At 43.2% G+C, this 27,110-nt stretch overlaps 1 protein-coding gene across 4 annotated transcripts in view; it reads right to left on the reverse strand.

Moving 5' to 3' along the window:
* Positions 1–27,110, reverse strand: part of LDB3 (LIM domain binding 3) — a 187,111-nt gene that overhangs the window by 41,864 nt on the left and 118,137 nt on the right. For 2 of the 4 annotated variants that reach the window (XM_070752054.1, XM_070752049.1), the window contains one exon: positions 5,978–6,154. The exons of 1 other annotated variant lie outside the window; for it this stretch is intronic. In XM_070752054.1, the coding sequence (XP_070608155.1) occupies positions 5,978–6,154 (177 nt within the window). Of the gene's footprint in view, positions 1–5,977; positions 6,155–18,231; positions 18,268–27,110 lie in introns of all 4 variants that reach the window. One more of the 4 variants, XM_070752048.1, reaches the window with a different exon arrangement.

The following is a 27,110-nucleotide window of genomic DNA, read 5'->3' on the forward strand; positions in this document are numbered from 1 at the left end:
CTCTTCTTCAGCAAGAAAACACAGGGTAAGGAGTGGTTTGCCTAAGGCTACCTGGAGAATTTCTGGTTGAGGCTCAGATCACAGATAGCACTTGGTTAACAGAATTATTTATTCATATTTATTAATATTTCATGTGGTGGCGAAGTTCTGCCAACTCTGGAATATTCCAAGAACCTATTTTGTTTTGTTTTGTTTAAAAATCAATTCATTACATAACGATTTTAAAGTATTTTTCTGGGAAAAGAGCCAACTATCAATAAGAGAGGATTTTGTACATCTTGGAAGAATGAAAGGTTTTTCTGGCTTTTTGTGGATGTAGAAATGAAGCTTGGATTTTCACTGGCAACAGATCACACAGTGGCGTCCTCCCAAGGAAATACGATCCATTGAAATCCATTGTCCTGGTTTAGATTATTATTCCAGTGAACTTTACAAATTATGAGCAGGAAAAAAACCCTGCACTGGGCTAACCAGGTACAGTGGTGCCTCTACTTACGAACTTAATTCGTTCCGTGACCAGGTTCTTAAGTAGACAGGTTTGTAGGAAGAAGCAATTTTTCCCATAGGAATCAATGTAAAAGCAAATAATGTGTGCGATTGGGGAAACCACAGGGAGGGTGGAGGCCCTGTTTCCTCCCAGGAGATTCCTAGAGAGGCCCCACGGAGGCTTCTCCCTGCCTTTTCTGGCCTTGTTTCCTCCCAGGAGATTCCTAGAGAGGCCCCACAGAGGCTTCTCCCCAGCTTTTCTGGCCTTGTTTCCTCCCAGGATATTCCTAGAGAGGCCTCACGGAGGCTTCTCCCCACCTTTTCTGGCCTTGTTTCCTCCCAGGAGATTCCTAGAGAGGCCCCACGGAGGCTTCTCTCCACCTTTTCTGGCCTTGTTTCCTCCCAGGAGATTCCTAGAGAGGCCCCACGGAGGCTTCTCCCCACCTTTTCTGGCCATGTTTCCTCCCAGGAGATTCCTAGAGAGGCCCCAAGGAGGCTTCTTCCCACCTTTTCAGGCCTTGTTTCCTCCCAGGAGATTCCTAGAGAGGTCCCACAGAGGCTTCTCCCTGCCTTTTCTGGCCTTGTTTCCTCCCAGGAGATTCCTAGAGAGGCCTCACGGAGGCTTCTCTCCATCTTTTCTGGCCTTGTTTCCTCCCAGGAGATTCCTAGAGAGGCCCCAAGGAGGCTTCTTCCCACCTTTTCTGGCCTTGTTTCCTCCCAGGATATTCCTAGAGAGGCCCCAAGGAGGCTTCTCCCCACCTTTTCAGGCCTTGTTTCCTCCCAGGAGATTCCTAGAGAGGTCCCACAGAGGCTTCTCCCCACCTTTTCTGGCCTTGTTTCCTCCCAGGAGATTCCTAGAGAGGCCTCACAGAGGCTTCTCTCCATCTTTTCTGGCCTTGTTTCCTCCCAGGAGATTCCTAGAGAGGCCCCAAGGAGGCTTCTTCCCACCTTTTCTGGCCTTGTTTCCTCCCAGGAGATTCCTAGAGAGGCCCCAAGGAGGCTTCTCCCCACCTTTTCAGGCCTTGTTTCCTCCCAGGAGATTCCTAGAGAGGTCCCACAGAGGCTTCTCCCCACCTTTTCTGGCCTTGTTTCCTCCCAGGAGATTCCTAGAGAGGCCTCACAGAGGCTTCTCTCCATCTTTTCTGGCCTTGTTTCCTCCCAGGAGATTCCTAGAGAGGCCCCAAGGAGGCTTCTTCCCACCTTTTCTGGCCTTGTTTCCTCCCAGGAGATTCCTAGAGAGGCCCCACAGAGGCTTCTCCCCACCTTTTCTGGCCTTGTTTCCTCCCAGGAGATTCCTAGAGAGGTCCCACAGAGGCTTCTCTCCACCTTTTCCAGTTACAGTTTTGGAGACTCTGTAACGGAGATTTGTAAATGGAAAATGGTTCTTGAGAAGATGCAAAAAAATCTTGAACACCCGGTTCTTATCTAGAAAAGTTTGTAAGTAGAGGCATTTGTAGGTAAAGGTACCAATGTATATACAAAGAAGGGGACTGATACAAGATGAGCAGAATGATTATATTAACCATACAGTCATGCAATTTTGCAGCCGGTTGTTTGAGTTGTGAATTTGCAGACTGGTCTTCTCCAAACTGAGCTTGTCCGAAAACAGAAATCAATGCTTTGGGAAGCACAGTTTCAGTCGCTAAATTGAGACAATCACTCACAGGGTGTCCAGGGAGAAAGTATTTTGAAATTCCCTGATATTTCCCTGACATTTCCCTATAACTTGCGATCTAGTTAAGGCGCAGTCGTAGATGACGTCATACCCAACGGTTAAGCCATGGAGAAATATCGGTAGCTGAGGAAGTTATGCTCATTTTTGCTTGACTCTGCCAGGCAGCGCGATCCATGTTTTTCTTTCTTTCTTTCTTTCTTTCTTTCTTTCTTTCTTTCTTTCTTTCTTTCTTTCTTTCTTTCTTTCTTTCTTTCTTACTTACTTACTTACTTACTTACTTACTTATTTGATTTGTATGCCGCCCCTCTCCATAGACTCGGAGCGGCTAACAACAGTGACAAAAAACAGAATGTAAAAATCCAATACTACAACAGCTAAAAACCCTTGTTATAAAACCAATCATACATACAAACATACCATGCATAAATTGTAGAAGCCTAGGGGGAAAGATTATATTAATTCCCCCATGCCTGATGGCAGAGGTGGGTGTTGAGGAGCTTACGAAAGGCAAGGAGGGTGGGGGCTATTCTAATCTCTGGGGGGAGTTGGTTCCAGAGGGTCGGGGCCACCACAGAGAAGGCTCTTCCCCTGGGTCTCGCCAAACGACATTGTTTAGTTGACGGGACCCGGAGAAGGCCCACTCTGTGGGACGTAACTGGTCGCTGGGATTCATGCAGCAGATTTTTAAAAACATTTTAATATTCTCGTTTTTTGCACAAATTCCTGATAATTCCCTGATATTTCCCGAACTGCCGATTTCCCCGATTTCCCTGTTTTCCAGGTTTGCTGGACACCCCACACTCAGAAGAAGACGATACAATGGCAGAAGTTTAAAAACAGCTCTGACAAAAAATGGATTTCTAACAGGAGTTTGCATTCCTGGTTATTGCCTTCATCTCTTCAAGGGTGCCCTAGAACAGGAGTCGCCAACTTCTCGGATCTCAGAGACCACTAAATTCCTAATTTTATGTCCCGCGGACCACTAATATGATTTTTAAAAATAAATAAATAGCGCAATATAAAAAATGCAGATAATTTTTCTGCGGACCACGAAAATTTTGTCGTGGACCACTGACTGGTGACTGTTGCTCTAGAACTTCAGAAGAGAAGGATTTAGGGGTAGTGATTTCTGACAGTCTCAAAATGGGTGAGCAGTGTGGTCGGGCGGTAGGAAAAGCAAGTAGGATGCTTGGCTGCATAGCTAGGGGTGTAACAAGCAGGAAGAGGGAGATTATGATCCCGCTATATAGAATGCTGGTGAGACCCCATTTGGAATACTGTGTTCAGTTCTGGAGACCTCACCTACAAAAAGATATTGACAAAATTGAACGGGTCCAAAGACGGGCTACAAGAATGGTGGAAGGTCTTAAGCGTAAAACGTATCAGGAAAGACTTAATGAACTCAATCTGTATAGTCTGGAGGACAGAAGGAAAAGGGGAGACATGATTGAAACATTTAAATATGTTAAAGGGTTAAATAAGGTTCAGGAGGGAAGTGTTTTTAATAGGAAAGTGAACACAAGAACAAGGGGACACAATCTGAGGTTAGTTGGGGGAAAGATCAAAAGCAACATGAGAAAATATTATTTTACTGAAAGAGTAGTAGATCCTTGGAACAAACTTCCAGCAGACGTGGTTGGTAAATCCACAGTAACTAAATTTAAACATGCCTGGGATAAACATAGATCCATCCTAAGATAAAATACATAAAATAGTATAAGGGCAGACTAGATGGACCATGGGGTCTTTTTCTGCCATCAGTCTTCTACGTTTCTATGTTTCTAACTATGATGGTGAACCTATGGCAAGTGGCACACAGAGCCATATTGGTGGGCACACAAGTTCAGGTCTGGCACACATGTACGCTGGCCAGCTAATTATCGGGCCTTCTGGGCCCACTGGGAGTAGGGAAACAGTCTTTTTTCAGCCTCAGGAGGGATGGGGAAGGCCTGTTATTTTGCTCTCTCCAAGAACCAGAAGTTCTTTTTTTTTGCTCTCCCCTGGCTTCAAGTCTTTCTAGGACCCTTCAGAGGGCAAAAATGGCCTCCCATACCCCAGGCCCTCTGGAGGCCAAAAATGGTCCATTTCCCAACTTCAAACAGGCCATTTTTGGTCTCTGGGAGGCCTCCGTGGGAGTTGGGGAATGCTGTTTTCACCATCACCAGGCTCCTAGAAAGGCTCTGAAGCCCGGGGAGAGTGAAAAAAGGGCATGCTCTAATGCGCTGGGGGAGTCACACATGCATGCGTGGGGGAGGGCGCTCACAGAATTATGGGTTTGGTTCAGGTCCCTTTTGGCACGTGAACCAAAAAGTGAAGATGGCTACCCTTGTGGGGAACCACTTATTGTACAGTACAAAAGCTTCCAAGATACTCCACTCGAAACAGAATGCCCTACGAAAGCAGACTATCAATCCTGGGTCTAGAAAGCTTAGAACCACGTCGCCTAAAACACGACCTAAGTATTGCCCACAAGATCATATGCTGCAACCTTCTACCTGTCAATGACTATTTCAGCTTCAATCGCAACAACACAAGAGCACGCAACAGATTCAAACTTAATATTAACCGCTCCAAACTTGACTGTAAAAAATATGACTTCAGCAACCGAGTTGTCGAAGCATGGAACTCATTACCCGACTCAGTAGTGTCAACCCCTAACCCCCAACATTTCCCCCTTAGATTATCCACGATTGACCTCTCCAGGTTCCTTAGAGGTCAGTAAGGGGCGTGCATAAGTGCACCAGTGTGCCTTCCGTCCCCTGTCCAATTGTCTCTCCTTATCTCATTTATCTTTTCTTCCTTTCAAATATGTTCACCTATACTTTTATATCTTTTCTTCTATTCTTTTCTTTTCTTATATTATTACATATCTTTCTCTTCAATGTGTATTATGTATTGGACTAAATAAATAAGTAAATAAGTGTTCTGTCTGGGTTCCCCCAGACGTCAACACCAACTAAAAAGAGTATCCAGACACGCTGGTAAAAAGCAAAGTCATTTTATAGCTTTGAAAACAAACGCAGATAACAAAAACTGTTCTTACACACTGGAATGCTGTGAAGCTTCACAGAAGAGTCACGACGGCCAGACAATACAACAGGCTTCTTGCTGGCACACACACCACTGTAGATAATAAAACCCACGCCTCCCCCAAGTTTTCAGCCTTCGAGGCCACAAGCCAGAATCAGAGACGCCAAGGATCGAAGCAAGGTCACAGGACTCCCAAAAGATAACTCTCCACAATACAGGAAGGGCGGGCCTGCCTTTTCAACCTTTCTGAGGAGAACCACACCCAAACCCAGCTGTTGCCTATTAGGGATGGAAATACCTGGCTAATTGTCCCCTTCGTTGTGCTGCCCTTCTATGTCTCATATCTATGATGGCTTGTGCGTTCTCATCTAATGACTCCAGGCTACTCGCTGGGGAGGGCTCCCCCCCGGGGGTCTCAGGCTGTTCCCCCTCCTCCTCGTCCTGACATTCCTCTTCCCCATCTGCCTGGTCCTCCTCCTCCTCCTGTTCCTCCCCCTCTGAGCATGGAGCCGGCAGAGTTCCAGCCATTCCCTGAGGAGCCTCAGACTGAATCACAACAATAAGTAAATAAGTAAGTAAGTAAGTAAGTAAGTAAGTAAGTAAGTAAGTAAGTAAGTAAGTAAGTAAGTAAGTAAGTAAATAAATAAATAAATAAATAAATAAATAAATAAATAAATAAATAGGTGGGAAGCTCCCTCTCCTTCCCACATCTCCTTGAATTGAATTAATCCATTGTCCTAGATCAATCGAAGCCACTGGATGGAGCAAGCAAGCACAAAATATTACCTTTGGCAGGAGGAGGAGATGGAGTCATAAGCCCCAAATGAAGCAGAAGGCGGCGGCAGCGTCATCCGATGGACACCAGCAGTAGCAGCAGCAGCAGCAGAAGACGGACTGGCCAAAGCAGCAGGCATAGCAGAAGGAGCGCAGCTGATAGACGGAGGCTCATGCTCAACAGGGGTACTAATTAAAGTTAAATTGGATAAAACAAGATGTATCTTTAAGTGCCGGGCCTTGACAGAACCACCGAGGTGGTGGATCAACAAAGATACATAGAAAGAGGCCGGTGAACGTGCTCCAGGGTTTTGGAAGCACAGATCAAAACGACAATGGAGATCAGGGATTATTGGTTAGGGCTGTGATGGTGAACCTACGGCACAGAGCAGAGGTGGCGCAGCAGGTAGAGTGCGGTACTGCAGGCCACTGAAATGGACTGTAGATCTGTAGGTCAGTGGTTCAAATCTCATCACAAGGTTGACTCAGCCTTCCATCCTTCCAAGATGGGGTAAAATGAGGACCTGGATTGTGGGGGGCAATATAATATGTTGGCTCTGTCAAAAAGTGCTATTGCTAACATATTTTTTATTTCTTTCTGAATCCAAATTGTTTGTTAGAGAGTAGGTTATTAGATTCTAAGTAAAGGGTGATTGATTGATTTATAATTGATTCCATGATTTTACATGAGACGCAGCATAGAGATATTGGTCTGTAGTTGTCAACGAGAGAAGGGGCCAGTGTTCCCTCTAATTTTTTTGGGGGGGTGGGCGGAAAAGTATAGTGTCTGAGCTGCAGTCCCTTTGGGACTGGGCGGCACAGAAATAATAAATAAACAAACAAACAAACAAACAAACAAACAAACAAACAAATAAAAAACCCACCCTGTTTTGCCTCAGAGAGTTTCAAAATAAAATACTGTACTGTGTGTCTATAACAGTGAGCTCATAATAGGGCAACTCTATCAATATCAAAATGCCACTTAAATAGTTGAGCTAGTTTCAAACTAGATTTTGATTTTCTTTCTCTCTTCCTTACTCCCATTCTTTTTCTTTCTCTTTTCCTTCCTCTCTTTTTTCTATCTGTTTCTCTCTCTTCCTCTCTCTCTCTCTCTCTCTTTCCCTCTCACTCTTTCCCTCTCGGCTTCTGGGCAGGTTCGGAAAACTCTGAGTTGATGATGATTTTTAAGTGAGCGATTGCTCACTGCTCAGCTTAGAGGGAACTATGGAAGGGGCTCCTTTTTTGAAGATGGGGATGACTATTGCTTTTGACCGTAGCTTGGGGAGTGTGCTGGTCCTGAAGGATTTTTGGAAGATAATGCTTAGAGGTTCAGCTATAGCAGAAGAAAGCTTTTTTAGGAAATATGCACAAAGACCATCTGGTCTAAGGACAAGGGCGTCTGGTCTAAGGAGAAGGGAGGCATAAAAATCAATCAATCAATCAATCAAACAAACAAATAAATGTGCCACAGGTGGCACGCGGAGCCATATTGGAGGGCACACGAGGCGTTGCTCTATGTCAGCTCCAGTCTGCATGCATGTACTACTGAGCTGAACCTCCAGAGTCCAATGGGCAAACCGGAAGTTTGGGAAACAGACTTCCAGTTTGCTCATTGTGTTGTTTTTCACACTCCGGGGCTTCAGGAAGCTTCCCTGAAGCCTCCGGAGTGCGAAAAACAGCACAACAGGCAAACCAGAAGTCTGTTTTTCTGAACTTCCAGTTTGCCCATTTTTTTCACTATCCCAGGCCATAGTTCCCTCTAAGCTGAGCAGTGAGCAATCGCTCACTTAAAAATCATCATCAACTCAGAGTTTTCCAAACCTGCCCAGAAGCCGAGAGGGAAAGAGTGAGAGGGAAGGAGAGAGAGAGGAAGAGAGGAAGAGAGAGAAACAGATAGAAAAAAGAGAGGAAGGAAAAGAGAAAGAAAAAGAATGGGAGTAAGGAAGAGAGAAAGAAAATCAACATCTAGTTTGAAACTAGCTCAACTATTTAAGTGGCATTTTGATATTGATAGAGTTGCCCTATTATGAGCTCACTGTTATAGACACACAGTACAGTATTTTATTTTGAAATTCTCTGAGGCAAAACAGGGTGGGCTTTTTGTTTGTTTGTTTGTTTGTTTGTTTGTTCGTTCATTCATTCATTCATTCATTTATTTATTTATTATTTCTGTGCCACCCAGTCCCGAGGGGACTGCCGCTCAGACACTATACTTTTCTGCCCACCCCCCCAAAAAATTAGAGGGAACACTGTCCCAGGCTTCAGTGAGGCCTCTACACATATGAAGGAACGGGGTGTGTGTGTGTTTGTGTACATGTACAGGGGCAGCGTGGGGGGTGCATATATGTGAAGGGGAAGGAATCCCAGCGGCCGACAAGGTCCCACAGAGTTGGCCTTCTCCGGGTCCCGTCGACCAAACAATGTTGTTTGGTGGGCCCCAGGGGAAGAGCCTTCTCTGTGGCGGCCCCGGCCCTCTAGAATCAACTCCCCCCGGAGATTAGAACGGCCCCCACCCTCCTTGTCTTTCACAAGTTACTCAAGTCCTACCTATATCGCCAGGCATGGGGGAATTAAGACATCTCCCCCAGGCTTTCTTATATTTTATGTTTGGTATGTATGTGTTGTATGGTTTTTAAATTGTTGGGGTTTTTTAATGTAATTTTATTTTATTTATTACTTAGATTTGTATGCCGCCCCTCTCCGAAGACTCGGATTGTTATACTGTTTTTATTGTTGTTGTGAGCCGCCCCGAGTCTTTGGAGAGGGGCGGCATACAAATCTAATAAATTGAATTGAATTGAATGGGCACATGCACATATGGTATCACATACACACACATCCTTTTGGCCCGCGAAGCAAAAAAGGTTTGCCATCACTGGCTTAGGACTTGGACACACTGGAGTGGGGGACAGACTAAGAAAACCCCCTCACCGGCTCTCTACATCCCAACTGTGAGACGATACATCAGTTGGCCAATCCAGGAAGGAGATGTGATGGGATCTAGATCAGGAGTGTTAAACCCGCGGCATCACATTGTTGTCATGTGACCAGGGATTGATTCTTTCCAGTTCGGATCTGACCACTAGGGTTGGGTGAATCGAACCCGCACAATTTGGGTCCGTACCAAATTTTGTGGTGTTCGGCATACCGGACCAGAACCCGAATTTTTTTAAAAATTGGTGCTCCAGTTCAGCGTTTGTGCCAAACACCGCGAAAGCCACTGCCTGGCTGTCATCTGCTGAGAAGAGGAGGAAGAGCAGGGCGACAGTGGCGGCGGAGGAAGGCAAACACCGGGGGAGCTGTCAGCCAGTCGGGAGGATGGGAGGCACAAAAAGAGCTGGGGAATCCCTCCCACAAAGATATTCCGGGGGCGGAGCTTTGATGTCACGTATACCGGCAGGTTGCTAAGGACACCAAGGTGATCACTTCCTGGATTCCATGGAAAAAAATTTATTTTTACGAAAAAGGACGCCACAGTGGCGTTGCAAGCAATGGGCGGTCCTTTCACATAAAAATTTTTTTTTTATTTTTACGTGAAAGGACCGCCCTTTGCTTGCAGCATCGCTGTGGCATCCTTTTTCGTAAAAATAAAAATAAATAAAAATAAAAAATCTGTAAAAATAAAAAACGATGGGATTCCGGGGGCAGAGCTTTGGTTCTGATAGGTTCTGGTGAACTGGTAGTGGAAATTTTGAATATTTCGGAGAACTGGCAACTCTGGCTGACCCCAGGGTGAGGTGGGAATTGAGATTTTGCAATATCCTTTCCCTACCATGCCCACCAAGCCACACCCACAGAACTGACTGGGGGGAAAAATTGAATTTCACCCATGCTTTATCATTTGAACCCCTTTTAGGGGATAAACTTCAGTGAAAGAGAATGTCTTATTTCTATAACCGTAGAGAATACTTCGTCTCTTTGGGGATCCTCTTCGGAGGGGAACAAAGTCTACCAGCTAGCTTTCTTTAGTTATCTGGACGACCATTCAAATGAGCTCCACTTGTTAGTTGTGCTACTCAAAACGGTTGGGCTAGGCCAGGGGTAGGCAAAGTTGGCTCTTCTGCGACATATAGGTCCCACAGAGAGGATCTTCTCCGGGTCCCGTCAACTAAACAATGTCGCTTGGCGGGACCCAGGGGAAGAGCCTTCTCTGTGGCGGCCCCGGCCCTCTGGAACCAACTCCCCCCAGAGATTAGAATTGCCCCCACCGTCCTTGCCTTTTTCAAGCTACTTAAAACCCCCCTCTGCCGTCAGGCATGGGGGAATTGAGATCCTCTTTCCCTCTAGGCCTTTACAATTCTATGCATGGTATGTATGTATGTATGTTTGGTTTTTATATTAATGGGGTTTTTAATCGTTTTTAGTATTAGATTGCTATTGTACACTGTTTTATTGTTACTGTTAGCCGCTCCGAGTCTCCGGTGAGGGGCGGCATACAAATCCAATAAATAGATAGATAGATAGATAGATAGATAGATAGATAGATAGATAGAGAAATAAAGAAATAAAGAAATAAAGAAATAAAGAAATAAAGAAGTAAGTAAGTAAGTAGGTAGGTAGGTAGGTAGGTAGATAGATAGATAGATAGATAAATAACTAAATAACTAAATAACTAACTAAATAACTAAATGAATGAATGAATGAATGAATGAATGAATGAATGAATGAATGAATGAATGAATAAATAAATAAATAAATAAGTAAATAAGTAAATAAGTAAATAAGTAAATAAATAAATAAATAAATAAATAAATAAATAAATAAATAAATAAATAAATAAATAAATATGGACTTCAACTTCCAGAATTCCCGAGCTAGCGTGATTGGCTCAGAAATTCTGGGAGTTGAAGTCCACAAGTCATAGAAGAGCCAACTTTGCCTACCCCTGGGCTAGACAATTTTCTTGGTCATATGCATTACTTCTTGGAGTCCATTATAGGATGCTACATCTACTGCATAGAAGCCTTTAACTAGCACACCTGGGTCTTTGTCAAGCCCATGTTACCATCACAACATGGCACAGCAAATCGGTCATGAGACTCATCAAGAGCAAGCCAACCGCTATCCTGTCCTTCAGGAGAAAATGGGAAGAATGGAAAGACTCAAGGAACGGCAGTCAGCATCCTACAGCAGGGATCTCCAACCTTGATAAATTTAAGACTTGTGGATGTCAGTTCCCAGAGTTCCCCAGCCAGCCATGCTATAGAATTCTGGGAGTTGAAGTCTGGAAGTCTGGAAGTCTTAAAGTTGACAATGGAGACCTGTGTCCTATAACATGACCTAAGTGCCAATGCCCACTACAACAATATCGCCAAAAAAGCTTCTAGAGTTGTTAACCTGATCCTACGCAGCTTCTGCTCAGGCAATCTCACCCTACTCACCAGAGCCTACAAAACTTTTGCCAGACCCATCCTAGACTACTGCTCATCTGTCTGGAACCCATACCACATCTCAGACATCAACACCCTTGAAAATGTCCAAAGATATTTCACCAGAAGAGCCCTTCACTCCTCCACTCGAAACAGAATATCCTACCAAAATAGACTAACAATCCTGGTCCTAGAAAGCCTAGAACTACGGCGCCTAAAACACGATTTGAGTATTGCCCACAAGATCATATGCTGCAACGTCCTACCGGTCAATGACTACTTCAGCTTCAACCGCAACAACACAAGAGCATGCAACAGATTCAAACTTAATATGAACCGCTCCAAACTTGACTGTAAAAAATATGATTTCAACAATCGAGTTATCGAAGCATGGAACTCATTGCTGGACTCAATTGTGTCAACCCTTAACCCCCAACACTTCTCCCTTAGACTCTCCACGATTGACCTCTCCAGGTTCCTAAGAGGCCAGTAAGGGGCGTACATAAGTGCACTGGTGTGCCTTTCGTCCCCTGTCCAATTGTCTTTCCTTTCTTTCTCCTATCTTATATATTTTCTTCCTTTCATATATCCTCTCCTCTAAGTTCACTTTCACCCTCATTTATATTATCACATGTCTATTTTTCTTCCTATGTATTTGTGTATTGGACAAATGAATAAATAAATAAATAAATGAATGAATAAATAAATAAATAAATGAAGTTAATAATAAGTAAGTAAGTAAGTAAGTAAGTAAGTAAGTAAGTAAGTAAGTAAGTAAGTAAGTAAGTAAGTAAGTAAGTAAGCAAGCAAGCAAGCAGGTTAGTTATTCTCCAGCACCATCTTAAGGATACACTCAAGACATCATTAATGACTGGAGTAAAATTCAGGTAGCCACACCAACTTGACCTTATGGTTGCTTCAGGAGCATTTTAAGTGTACAGCATGACTTAGCTGCCAAGAATTGCAAGTGAGATCCTTCAAAAACCATTTCCATCATTTATTATGAGCACCAGACGTACAGCAGAGTTCCTTGATCTAATTTAATACTTCAGTGGATTTTGTCTTTATTAACTATTACCACAGTGACAGTACCATCTGGTTTTCCAGTTACCAGTTAAAAGAGAAGACAGAGTGACAAGTGGAATTGGACAGTGACATGAATTGGACAGCCACAGGAAGTGGAACACTGCCAGCTTCTTCTGCTGGCCCATTAGTACAGTGTTTCCCAACCTTGACAACTTGAAGATATCTGGACTTCAACTCCCAGAATTCTGGGAGTTGAAGTCCAAATATCTTCAAGTTGCCAAGGTTGGGAAACACTGCATTAGTATATACAACCCTTATCGAGATTTAACATCCTGCAGAGTTGATCTGTTATTTTCTGTTATTTATGAGTTACCCTAATATTTATCTATCTATCTATCATCTATCTATCTATCTATCTATCTATCTATCTATCTATCTATCTATCTATCTATCTATCTATCATCTATCTATCTATCTATCTATCTATCTATCTATCTATCATCTATCATCTATCAATCTATCTATCTATCTATCTATCAACTATCTATCTATCTATCTATCTATCTATCATCTATCTATCTATCTATCTATCTATCTATCATCTATCTATCTATCTATCTATCTATCATCTATCTATCTATCTATCTATCTATCTATCATCTATCTATCTATCTATCTATCTATCATCTATCTATCTATCTATCTATCTATCTATCATCTATCTATCTATCTATCATCTATCTATCATCTATCTATCTATCTATCTATCATCTATCTATCTATCTATCTATCTATCATCTATCTATCTATCTATCTATCTATCTATCTATCTATCTATCTATCTATCTATCTATCTTTCTATTAGATTTGTATGCCGCCCCTCTCCGTAGACTCGGGACGGCTCACAACATATAATAAAACAATTCACAACAAATCTAATAAATTTAAAACAAAAACAAAAAACCATTATTAAACTAGACATACACACAGACATACCATACATAAATTGTATAGGCCCAGGGGAGAGGGGGGGGGGAATGCCTCAATTCCCCCATGCCTGACGGCAGAGGTGAGTTTTAAGGAGTTTACGGAAGGCAAGGAGGGTGGGGGCAGTTCTAATCTCCGGGGGGAGCTGGTTCCAGAGAGTCGGGGCCGCCACAGAGAAGGCTCTTCCCCTGGGACCCGCCAGACGACATTGTTTAGTCGACGGGACCCGGAGAAGGCCAACTCTGTGGGACCTAATCGGTCACTGGGATTCGTGCGGCAGAAGGCGGTCCCGGAGATATTCTGGTCCGTTGCCATGAAGGGCTTTATATAATAGATGTAAATCTAGAGCCCAGTTGCTTCAGGAAAGCTTTTCCCATAGATATTTTTACTCCAAAGACGGACTCAATGATACCATATCCTGTTGATATGGCAGAGAGTATTTAGGACAGGGGTGAAATCCAGCAGGCTCCGACAGGTTCTGGAGAACTGGTAGCGGAAATTTGGAGTGGTTAGGAAACTGGAAAATACCACCTCTGGCTGACCCAGAGTGGGGAAAGAAAGGGGATTTTGCATAATTCTTTCCCCCAGAGTGGAAGGGGATAGGAATTTTACACAATCCTTCCCCCAGGAGTGGGGAAAGAAAGGGGATTTTGCACAATCCTTCCCCCGGAATGGAAAGGGATAGGAATTTTGCACAATCCTTCCCCCAGGAGTGGGGAAAGAAAGGGGATTTTGCACAATCCTTCCCCCAGGAGTGGGGAAAGAAAGGGGATTTTGCACAATCCTTCCCCCAGGAGTGGGGAAAGAAAGGGGATTTTGCACAATCCTTCCCCCGGAGTGGAAAGGGATAGGAATTTTACACAATCCTTCCCCCAGGAGTGGGGAAAGAAAGGGGATTTTGCACAATCCTTCCCCCAGGAGTGGGGAAAGAAAGGGGATTTTGCACAATCCTTCCCCCAGGAGTGGGGAAAGAAAGGGGATTTTGCACAATCCTTCCCCCGGAGTGGAAAGGGATAGGAATTTTACACAATCCTTCCCCCAGGAGTGGGGAAAGAAAGGGGATTTTGCACAATCCTTCCCCCAGGAGTGGGGAAAGAAAGGGGATTTTGCACAATCCTTCCCCCAGGAGTGGGGAAAGAAAGGGGATTTTGCACAATCCTTCCCCCAGGAGTGGGGAAAGAAAGGGGATTTTGCACAATCCTTCCCCCGGAGTGGAAAGGGATAGGAATTTTACACAATCCTTCCCCCAGGAGTGGGGAAAGAAAGGGGATTTTGCACAATCCTTTCCTCGGAGTGGAAAGGGAATTTTGCAGTATCCTTCCCCTGGAGTGGGGAGGGAATGGAGTTTTGGCAGTATCCTTCCCCTGCAACATCGACCAAGCCACGCCCGCCAAGCTAAACCACCCACCCAACAAGCCATGCCCACAGAACCGGTCGTAAAAACATTTGGATTTCACCAAATTCTTTAGGATGTGTTTGGGTTCAACTCGGAGATGTTTGGGCTGACCATTTGGACTCCCTTGCATTGGCTGATCTCGGAGCTGGATCTGGTTCAGACATAATTTTGTAAGGGATTGTGCTCGACACTGGAATGCAAGACAAGTGATCCTGGGAAAGCCGTCTTTTGGGTTCTCTTCTCTAAATATTTCAGCTCTTGAAAATTATGTTATTACTCTCTGTGAAAAAAAAAATCTCTTGATCCAAAACCTCAGAATGGGCTCAGGTCTCTTTTCCAAATATTTCAAGTCTGTAGTTAGTTATCCCACTAAAAGAACAACACGTTGAAACTTCTCATTCTTTTACACACACAACAACACCCACAATGTTCTATAGATGGGCACTGAGCAATTTTAAAGAGTTTACAATTCCTTTCTTAAAAGATCAGGCAAGTTAGGCAAACACAGGTTGTTTTTTGCTTAATGCGTGCAGAAAAAGACCTCATGCTCCATCTAGTCTGCCCTTTCCTGTATTTTATCTTAGGATGGATATATGTTTATCCCAGGCATGTTTAAATTCAGTTACTGTAGATTTACCAATCACATCTGCTGGAAGTTTGTTCCAAGGATCTACTACTCTTTCAGTGAAATAATATTTTCTCACGTTGCTTTTGATCTTTCCCCCAACTAACCTCAGATTGTGTCCCCTTGTTCTTGTGTTCACTTTCCTATTAAAAATACTTCCCTCCTGAACCTTATTTAACCCGTTAACATACTTAAATGTTTCGATCATGTCCCCCCTTTTCCTTCTGTCCTCCAGACTATACAGATTGAGTTCATGAAGTCTTTCCTGATATGTTTTATGCTTAAGACCTTCCACCATTCTTGTAGCCCGTCTTTGGACCCGTTCAATTTTGTCAATATCTTTTTGTAGGTGAGGTCTCCAGAACTGAACACAGTATTCCAAATGTGGTCTCACCAGCACTCTATATAAGGGGATCACAATCTCCCTCTTCCTGCTTGTTATACCTCTAGCTATGCAGCCAAGCATCCTACTTGCTTTTCCTACCGCCCGACCACACTGCTCACCCATTTTGAGACTGTCAGAAATCACTACCCCTAAATCCTTCTCTTCTGAAGTTTTTCCTAACACAGAACTGCCAATGCAGAACTGCCTTTCGTAGAGAAGCCCTCTCCAAAATTTATTTATTTATTTATTTATTAGATTTGTATGCCGCCCCTCTCCGAAGAATCGGGGCAGCCCACAACAACAACAATCCAATATCCAGAGTACAAATCCAATATAAATATAAAACGAAATTTAAAACCCAAAAATATTAAAAACAATCATTACTGCACTTTGAATATACAGATTGAGTTCATGAAGTCTTTCCTGATACGTTTTATGCTTAAGACCTTCCACCATTCTTGTAGCCCGTCTATGGACCCATTTAATTACGGGCAACAAGAATGGTGGAAGGTCTTAAGCATAAAACCTATCAGGAAAGACTTCATGAACTCAATCTGTATATTCAAATTAAATTCCTATTCCCTTTATACTCTTTCCCTAATCAAGAAACAGGGGTCCAATGATTTCATCCACCTCTATGCAAAGAAAAACCCGGAAGCCCAACTCCTAGTGCAGTGATTCTCAACTATTTTCTCTTACACCCCCCACCACTGGAAGAAGTAAAGATTTTGTGCCCCCCCCCCCAAAACTCGCCGCCAGAACAATTGCAATATTCGGCCCATTTTTGCTGAAAAAACTCAAGCGTCTTATCAGCGTGATTGGGGTGTAATGTGTTTAAGTGACGCCTTGATTTATTTGGCTTCGTGCTGTTCTCTTCCAACATTTTTAGACACAGTAAACATACCGGTCTTTCCGCGTCTCCCACTATAACCACAGTGAAGCCAAGCGCTACATTTGTTTAGTCGTATTTCCTTGTTTTAGCTTTCGGGAGACTTACGTTTGTCTCAGGGTCTCCATCGCTCTCCTCCTTTCTTTTCATCCCTGTTAAATATTTCTCCATGGTGTCTCTTAAAGGTTTGTTATCTGGACTTTATGTCTCCTGCACTGTGCTGTGTACTGTTGTTTGGTGCAACCCCCCCTACTCCCTGCAGCAAAAAAAGGTTCCCCGGGGTCACGTGCCCCCCCAAATTGTTCTGCACCCCCCAGAACCCCCCCACTATTTGAGAAATGCAAAAGAGCCTCTCCATGAAGTCCTAAGTGCTCAAAATGTCTTTTTTTAAAAAAAATGTACATACTGAAAATTGGAAAGATGGACTATATATCAAGTAGGACTCACTCTCGTTTATATTTGAAATGGAACTCAGTCTCTAAAGAAAGCTTCAAGTCTGTGTGTGCTCATGTGAACACACACATACACTTACAGATATAAAACAAAGTGTCAAGTGGATTAAAGAAATTGCACAGCAGAAATGCATAGTCTACCCAAGGACCTCCTTGACCCAATAGCCACAAATCCAGGATTAGGTTTAGAGGGTTTCAAAAGCCTATTACAGTGGTACCTCTACCTAAGAACACCTCTATTTATGAACTTTTCTAGATAAGAACCGACTGTTCAAGATTTTTTTGCCTCTTCTCAAGAACCATTTTCCACTTACAAACCTGAACCTCCGAAACTATAACCAGAAAAGGCATGGAGAAGCCTCCATGGGGCCTCTCTAGGAATCTCCTGGGAGGAAACAGGTCCGGAAAAGGTGTGGAGAAGCCTCCGTGGGGCCTCTCTAGGAATCTCCTGGGAGGAAACAGAGCCGGAAAAGGTGTGGAGAAGCCTCTGTGGGGCCTCTCTAGGAATCTCCTGGAAGGAAACAGGTCCAGAAAAGATGTGGAGAAGCCTCCATGGGGTCTCTCTAGGAATCTCCTGGGAGGAAATAGGGCCGGAAAAGGTGGGAAGAAGCCTCTGTGGGGCCTCTCTAGGAATCTCCTGGGAGGAAACAGGTCCGGAAAAGGCAGGAAGAAGCCTTTGTGAGGCCTCTTTAGGAATCTCCAGGGAGGAAACAGGACTGGAAAAGGTGGGGAGAAGCCTCCGTGGGGCCTTTCTAGGAATCTCCTGGGAGGAAACAGAGCCGGAAAAGGTGTGGAGAAGCCTCCGTGGGGCCTCTCTATGAATCTCCTGGGAGGAAATAGGGCCGGAAAAGGTGGGGAGAAGTCTCCATGGGGCCTGTCTAGGAATCTCCTGGGAGGAAATAGGGCCTCCACCCTGTGGTTTCCCCAATCACACACATTATTTGCGTTTACATTGATTTCTATGGGAAAAATTGCTTCTTCTTACAAACCTTTCTACTTAAGAACTCAGTCACTGAACAGATTAAGTTCGTAAGTAGAGGTACCACTGTATTAGTGAGGTGCATGTAAAAGTTCATTATGCGCTGGATGGATGTGAGACTGGGAGGAAACACAGAAAGAAACGGAAATACACATTACCTGTTTTCAGTCGCCACAGCAACATGTTTCCTGCCACTGTGGAAGGAGGGGAATAGCATGAATACATTTAAAGGACAAGCCCCCAGTGAGGAAGGAGAGTGCGTGTGTTAATGGAAAACAGGCAGAAGGCATTTCCAGCTTGCTTGGTTACAGACAACCAGTAGGAAAGTCACTTGAATATTAAGGGGAAGCGAGTTGATCACCATAGTTGACACAAAAAGGCAGAGTTTAAGTTCTTTCTGGGATATAATGTGCCTCTTTCTGCGCATCCGAGGAATGGCCCTATATTTCCCCTTTCCTTCCATCCATCCATCGATCCATCCATCGATCGATCGATCGATCGATCGATCCATCCATCCATCCATCAGCTTGCCCAGAAATCAGCTTGCCCAGATGTCGCCCTGATTTCTAGATTTCTAGCCCAGAGAATTAAATCTTGTTTTCACTAACAAAAGGCAAGAGAGTCATCCAATCCAGGGGTTCTCCAATCTTGGCAACTTTAAGACTTGTAGACTTCAACTCCCAGAATTCCTCAGCCAACTGAGGAATTCTGGGAGTTGAAGTCCACAAGTCTTAAAGTTGTCAAGGTTGGAGACCCCTGATCCAAGATCTACATTTGGAAAGTTAGCTTGCCTAGATATCCTCCTTTGACATGGAGAGTTTTAAGCCCTGTATTTAGAACCAAAAGGCAATTAGACCTGTCCTCGGCCTTGAGTGATGATACTGCAGAACAATTATGTATTATTTCAGTGCGCCTACTTCCTTGACAAATGAAAGAACTGATGGATATTCTGTAGCCAGAACTCACAATGTCTTGAAATGGAGTTGCAGATGCAATCCTATGACTCTTGGCTGAGTCTAACACAGCTTCCTCCCCAGAAGATATTCATAAAACTGCAATCCCAATAAATGATTATTTTGGAAATTGCATAACATTGGAAATTAGCCCTTAGATCAGTTGAGCAAAGAACAGGTTCAAATCCCGGTAAGGCTAACTGATGAGAGCAAAATAGCTTGAAATAGATCTATACTAGTCTCCCTTCCTATTCATTGTCAGCAAAAATATGTTTATATATGTAGATTGTTCTGAGTTCGGGTTTTGCCCCGTGTAATATTTTGAGTGTGTATGCGACGTTTCGGTGAAATCACATTCACCAACATCAGGCTGAAGTTATAAGATTCGTGCTGCTGTAAATATAGTTTGTTTGCAACTGCCATTTGTTCCTTATATATAGTGGTGGGGGTGGAGCTTTGGTTTGAATGTAGCAAATAGATTGGGTGGCTATGTTTTAATGATTTGATTGGTTGGTGGAATCACATTTAGTTGAAGGATTGACATGGTGATGATTATGATATGTTTTTTTGTTTAAGGCTGGTTTCCAAATCTCTGGTAGGCGGGACGTGTCATCTCATTTGTTCATGCTGAGGGGGTGTTTTTCTATCTCTATGGCTTCCATGATAATTCTTTTGTATACATTTTCTGTTTTGGAAAGTAATTTAGTTTTTTCAAAGTCAATTTCATGCCCTGTTTTTTTAATGTGCTGGACAAGGGAGGAAGTTTTTTCTTCTTTTTTGACTGCATTCTTATGTTCTGTAATGCGTGTGTTTACTCTTCGATTAGTTTGTCCAATGTATGTGGCTGCACATGTTTTGCAAGGGATTTCATAGATTCCTTGGTTTTCGAATTGGATTTTATCTTTTGGGTTTCTTAGGATGTTTGATATTTTTTGGCTAGTGACAAATGAAGTTTTGATATTATGTTTGTGTAGAATTTTACTAATTTTGTCTGTGGTGCTGTTGATGTAAGGGAGGAGGGTGGTGCCATTATCCTGTTCTTGGTCTTGATTTTGGGGGGATGTCTCTTTTTTGATTAGGTTTGTAATTGTTTTTCTTTCGAATCTATTAGAAATTAATACATCTTTGAGTTTGTTCAATTCAGTTTTTAAGTGCTCATGGTCAGCTAGGCGTTTGGTTCTGGTGATGAGAGTTTTGGCTACTGAGGTGATCTGTGCAGGGTGGTGGTGGGAGGGTGCATATATATATAAAGGAAGGAGAAATATATTGGCCAAGGGAAATATATATATTTCCCTTGGCCAATATATTTCTCCTTCCTTTTCCGCACCTCTTCCTTCCTTGTCAAATTATAAGACTACCCATCACAATGCCAGAGCAACTCTGGACAGTGTATAATTAAAAGAATGAAAATCATATAAATAGCATATTTGAACTGGAGGCAGAGAAAAAAATAGAATAGAACAATTATTTTTAAAAAACTTTAACAACTTTGTGTTTCTCAGATAAGGGGACTTCATTTTTCTCTTTCTTGTTATTCTCCGTTCAAGATATAAATTAGGCAGCAATGATAGCTTCCCCCTTCAAAAATAGCTCAATTAATTATGGTGTTTTTTCCTTTAACTTGGCTTATTTGAGAGGAGTATAAAATCATTGAAATACAAATGACTAATACCTTTTCAGAGAGAACTTAAAAAAAAAAAACAAGAACCCTGAACTTTCTGACATATACATGTATCATCCAAACTCAATCCAGCTTTCCCCCTACAGTTCAATCATTCCATTTATATGCAAATATACTTTAATTGAGGAGTCGTATGAACGTTAACTGATGAATGGCTGCAATTTCTGTAATCTGGAGACAGCTGCCGTAAGAATATCTTGGTGATCCATACCAGAGTTATATTTCCCCCCTAGCAGATGTGTGAGGACTGAACGAACCATCAAACATTGACGCTAACCTGTCAATTAATAAAATGTTGGAACACGACAGAACGCAAGGGCACTTTAATCATTTGTTGATCAATTGCTTCTGTTCTTGTCAAAGAGAGGTGTCTGTTATTAGGTCCTTATGTCTCATTCTCTGCTCTGTCTCTCAGTTAGACCTTTAGTTTCAGCATGTGTGTTTTTCAATCAGCAGAATCAAAGAACGCAATTCCTTTTTTAAGTTTCGCAAACTCTAGGCCTAGGCGTTTCATTATTATTATTATTATTATTATTATTATTATTATTATTATTATTATTAATTAGATTTGTATGCCGCCCCTCTCTGTAGACTCGGGGCGGCTCACAACAGTGACAAAAAAACAATATGTATTGACAAATCTAATAATTTAAAATCTAAAATTTCAATTGTACATTTAAAAAAATCTAAAAATAAGGAACCCCAATATAAAATACAGTGATACCTTGTCTTACAAACTTAATTGGTTCCGGGACGAGGTTCTTAAGGTGAAAAGTTTGTAAGACGAAACAATGTTTCCCATAGGAATCAATGGAAAAGCGATTAATGCGTGCAAGCCCAAAATTCACCCCTTTTGCCAGCCGAAGCGCCCGTTTTTGCGCTGCTGGGATTTCCCCGAGGTTCCCCTCCATGGGAAACCCCACCTCCGGACTTCTGTGTTTTTGCGATGCTGCAGGGGAATCCCAGAAGGGGAATCCCAGAAGGGGAATCCGAGCATCGCAAAAACAAGCACTTCGCTGGCAACGGAAGTCCGGAGGTGGGGTTTCCCATGGAGGGGAGCCTCAGGGGAATCCCAGCAGCACAAAAATGGGTGCTTCGCTGGCAACGGAAGTCCGGAGGTGGGGTTTCCCATGGAGGGAAGCCTCAGGGGAATCCCAGCAGCACAAAAACAGGTGCTTCGCTGGCAATGGGAGTCTGGAGGCGGGACATCCCAGCGGCGGCGGTGGGTTTGTAAGGTGAAAATAGTTTGTAAGAAGAGGCAAAAAAATCTTAAACCCCGGGTTTGTATCTCGAAAAGTTTGTATGATGAGGTGTTTGTAAGATGAGGTATCACTGTATTGACAAATCTAATAATTTAAAATCTAAAATAGCAATTGTACATTTTAAAAAATCTAAAAACAAGGAACCCCAATATAAAATATGTATTTTATACAGTCATATCAAAATATGTATTACATACAGTCATATCATGCACTAAAACTACATAGGCAGGGGGAGATGTCTCAGTTTCCCCACGCTTGACGACAGAGGTGGGTTTTAAGGAGTTTACGAAAGGCAAGGAGGGTGGGGGCAGTTCTAATCTCTGGAGGGAGCTGATTCCAGAGGGTCGGAGCCGCCACAGAGAAGGCTCTTCCCCTGGGTCCCGCCAGACGACATTGTTTAGTCGACGGGACCCGGAGAAGGCCAACTCTGTGGGACCTGACCGGTCGCTGGGATTCGTGCTAATCTTGGCAGCTTGGAGATATGTGGACTTTAGCTTTCTGAATAACAGATGAACAGAGCCGGAAGGGACCTTGTAGGTCATCTAGTCCAACCGCCCGCCCAAGCAGGAGAACCTACATCAGTGATGGCGAACCTATAGCACGGGTGCCACAGGTGGCACGCGGAGCCATATCTACTGGCACATGAACCGTTGCCCTAGCTCAGCTCCAACATGCATGTGGGTGCCGGCGAGCTGGTTTTCGGCTCGCACTGAGGCTCTGGGAGGGCATTTTTGGCTTCCGGAGAGCCTCTAGAGCAGTGTTTCCCAGCCTTGGCAACTTGAAGGTATCTGTACTTCAACTCCCAGAATTCCCCAGCCAGCATCCACTGGCTGGGGAATTCTGGGAGTTGAAGTCCAAATATCTTCAAGTTGCCAAAGTTGGGAAACACTGCTCTAGGGGGATGGGGGAGGGTGTTTTTACCCTTCCCCAGCTCCAGGGAAGCCTTTGGAGCCTGAGGAGGGCGAAACACGAGCCTCCTGGACCCACCAGAAGTTGGGAAACGTGCCATTTTTGGCCTCCAGAGGGCCTCCAGGAGGCGAGGCAAGCTGTTTTTGCCCTCCTCGAGCATTGAATTATGAGTGTGTGCACTTGTGCATGTGCGATAGCGTGAACCAATGCTCTTTCGGCACCCGAGGCACATGTTCATCATCATTGCCCTACATCATTTCCAACCAATGGCAGTCCAATCTCTTCTTGTAATGGCATACAAATCTAATAAATTATTATTATTATTATTATTATTATTATTATTATTATTATTATTATTATTATTGGAAAGTCTCAAGTGACGAAGCACCCACAACTTCCAAAGACAACTTCTGTTCCATTGGTGGATTGTTCTCAGAAAATTGTTGTCAGAAAATTCCTCCTTATTTCTAGGTTGAATTCTCTCCTTGGTCAGCCTCTATCCATTATTCCATGTCTGGCCTTCTGGTGCTTTGGGAAATAGGTTGACCTCCTTCTTTCTGTGGCAGCCCCTCAAATATCGGAAGACTGCTATCATGTCTCCCCTGGTCCTTCTCTTCACTAGACTAGGCACGACCAGTTCCTGTAACTATTCACCGTATGTTTTAGCTTCTAGTCCCCTAAATCATCCTGGCGGCTCTCCTCTGTACTTGTGCTAGAGTGTCAACATCTTTTTTATAGTGTGGTGACCAAAACTATGAACGCCCTCCCAGAGCCTCTGTGCAAGCCAAAAATCAGTTCGCCGGCACACACATGCATGTTGGAGCTGAGCTAGGGCAACTGTTCACTTGCCAGCAGATATGGTTCTGCCTACAGGACAAAGTCATTGCTTGTTTGACCCCTATGACAATCATTAAGTGTTGCACCACATGATTCTTGACAAATGTATCTTTTTCTTTTATGTACGCTGAGAGCATATACAGTGTTCCCTCGATTTTCGCAGGTTCGAACTTCACGAATAGCCTATACCACGGTTTTGTAGGGTTTTATAGGTCATTACCAACACTTTGAATCGTGCCCAGAAACCAATCGGCAACCGATGCAGTTTTCAAAGATGTCGGTGCTCATATCATGGGCCAAGTAAGTAGGTCCTAAATAAAACCTGGGTTGGTAGAAATGACCCATCACTTTATTTTCAGCCAGCTGCAAGAAACATTTTGGCTGGCCTCAAAGTTTTCTTATCAACCCACAGGGAACAGGGCATTCTGCTACAGCGAGGCAAATATCACACACAGACAATTTATGTAAGAGTTCTTTTGTAAGCCTGTCTTGACCGTAGGATATGACAGATCAATGCATAGAAATGTTGCGATATATCAGTTATATCTGGTCCTACACATAACAACGGCAGCTAGGCTAACATTTGCACAACACTGGGAAAATGAAACGGTGCCACAGGAGGAGGAGATAATAGAAAAAATTACAACATGTGCAAAGATGGACAAATTAACGCTGGAAATAAAAAACAAGGAAGAGTCCGAATTCTATAAATGTTGGGATATGTTCTATTGTGGGCTAGAAAAAAAGGATAAAGTGATTAATGTACACTCCATCAACAATTAAAAAGAGCTATCTCTTGGGGACAAAATGTTTAATGGAAAAATAGATATAAGATTACTTATATGAATTACAGTGTTCCCTCGATTTTCGTGGGTTCGAACTTTGCGAATAGCCTATACCACGGCTTTTCAAAAAATATTAATTAAAAAATACTTCGCGTTTTTTTCCCTATACCACGGTTTTTCCCATCTGATGATGTCATACGTCATCGCCAAACTAATAATTTTTGCAAATAAATAACAAAAACAATAATTATTGTTAATAAATAATTATTTTTATAAATATCAGGATCACTAAGTGCCTTATTCAATGGTGAGTACCAGTAATAATAGTGAGTAAATGGGTGTTAAGGGAATGGGAAATGGTAATTTAGGGGTTTAAAGTGTTAAGGGAAGGCTTGTGATACTGTCCATAGCCAAAAATGGTGTATTTACTTCCGCATCTCTACTTTGCAGAAATTCGACTTTCGCGGGTGGTCTCGGAACGCATCCCCCGCGAAAATCGAGGGAACACTGTACACCAAGACAAATTTCTTGTGTGTCCAATCACACTTGGCCAATAAAATTCTATTCTATTCTATTCTATTGTGCTGGGAGAGGAACACATTTTAGCGCAAAAACTAGCATGAGAGATGTCCAGGACATAATGCAATGCAGAGTTTCGCAGTGTACCCGTTTTGGAGCTGAGCTAGGCAACTGTTCACAGGGGGACTCCTGGGAGGGATGGGGTGGAGACAGCCAGTAATGGGATTTTGGGGGTTCTCCGAACTGCGCATGATTCAGATAAATGCAGATGTGCACGAAGGCTTGTGAACAAGGGTGGGCTTCTGCCCGGATGGGGAGAGGAATGCAGTGGAGTAGCAAAAATGGAGCTCCACCCCAGGGCACCCAATTTGCACTGAAAGATGTTGAAAGAAAATGCAGGGCGTCCTGCATAAACCACGCTCACAGTGTGCCAGTAAAGATTTTGATAGCCCTTCACTGCTCGTGAGGGCAAAAAACGGCCCTACTGGAAGTTTGGGAAGATCATTTTCCCTCGAGGAAAGACTCCGCAGCCCAGGGAGGGCAAAACCCCTATTAACATTTTTGGAAGCCCACCCCTGAGTGTAACCCTGTAAGCAGGAAAGAGTTCAGGTTGTGCCAACCGCCTTCTACCACACAAATCCCAGCGGCCGATAAGGTCCCAATTCATTTGCAAAAGATTCATTTTTGCAAACAGCCGAATGGCTTCCATCTGATTGAGCAGTCTTAAAAAAATAAACAGATTTTTTTTTTTAGAAAACCCCCAGCACATTTAGGCAAGGAAAAAAGAAGGTCCTTCAGTTAAAAATCAAAGTGTCCCAAATCTAGAGATTTTAAGAAATGTAATTATTGCTCAAGCATGGCTAATATTTAGTGTGGAGGAATTAATGCAGATTACCTCCGGAACCGCCTTCTACCGCACGAATCCCAGTGGCCGATAAGGTCCCAGAGAGTTGGCCTTCTCCAGGTCCCGTCGACCAAACAATGCTGTTTGGCGTGCCCCAGGGCAAGAGCCTTCTCTGTGGCGGCCCCGGCCCTCTGGAATCAACTCCCCCCCGGAGATTAGAACAGCCCCCACCCTCCTTGTCTTTCACAAGTTACTCAAGACCCACCTATATCGCCAGGCATGGGGGAACTAAGACATCTCCCCCAGGCTTATTATATTTCACGTTTGGTGGGTATGTGCTGTATGGTTTTTAATTGTTGGGGTTTTTATATATTTTATTATTAGATTTGTCCCATTGTTATACTGTTTTTTATATGCTGTTTTGAGCTGCCCCGAGTCTTTGGAGAGAGGTGGCATACAAATCTAATTTAAAAAAAATATTTGCAGAGGAAAGGAAAGATACTGTATAAAACTATTTTATAACTCTGATTCTTCCCCTACCCACCCCATTTCAACAGTACGCACCTAATTTGTGTGTGCATTCCCTCGAACAATGACTGCCTGGAAAACATTGAAGGCCACAAACTGAACAAATGGACGTTAGTTTGCATAAAACCCACAAGGCTTTAGTGGCAACTGAGAATAAAACTCTCTGTTTCAACCGACTATTAACCCAAATATTTTCTGCCTGTTCTGATTTTCATTGCCTTCGATTTTTTTCAGTTCACAGTGTGCAATGAAAAGAAGCAACCGATTCCACATCAAAGAGAACAATAAATTAAGGGACTTTGGGTAAAAAGGCAAATACGGTAATCTGTTTTGAGATTCTTTATTTCAGATAAAACCACACCGCTATATACAAGAGAAGTAACTTTGAAAGCAGCTGCAATACAACGAAAAGCAAAACATTGTCTAAAAGTTACACCAGGCTGTCAACAATGCAGTGCATGAATTATCTTATATATACTGTATTTCTTTCAGGCCAATTTGCCTTTTGCTTCTATACTTTTGAACTAACTGCTTCCTAACGCTGTCTATTCACAGTGATGTGACCAGAGGTGGGCTGCTAAGGTAGAACGGTGACCTGTGCTCGCCCCCATGGCTCTGAGTGCTAGTGGGGTCCAGTGCAATTAGGCTACTGCACCTTGGCAAATAGCAAAATCACGCACAGACTGTTGTGGTTAGCTCTGGCCCAGCTCCTACCCCAA

Source organism: Erythrolamprus reginae, chromosome 5 (genome assembly GCF_031021105.1).
Source record: "Erythrolamprus reginae isolate rEryReg1 chromosome 5, rEryReg1.hap1, whole genome shotgun sequence".
In the NCBI taxonomy this organism is placed as follows: domain Eukaryota; kingdom Metazoa; phylum Chordata; class Lepidosauria; order Squamata; family Dipsadidae; genus Erythrolamprus; species Erythrolamprus reginae.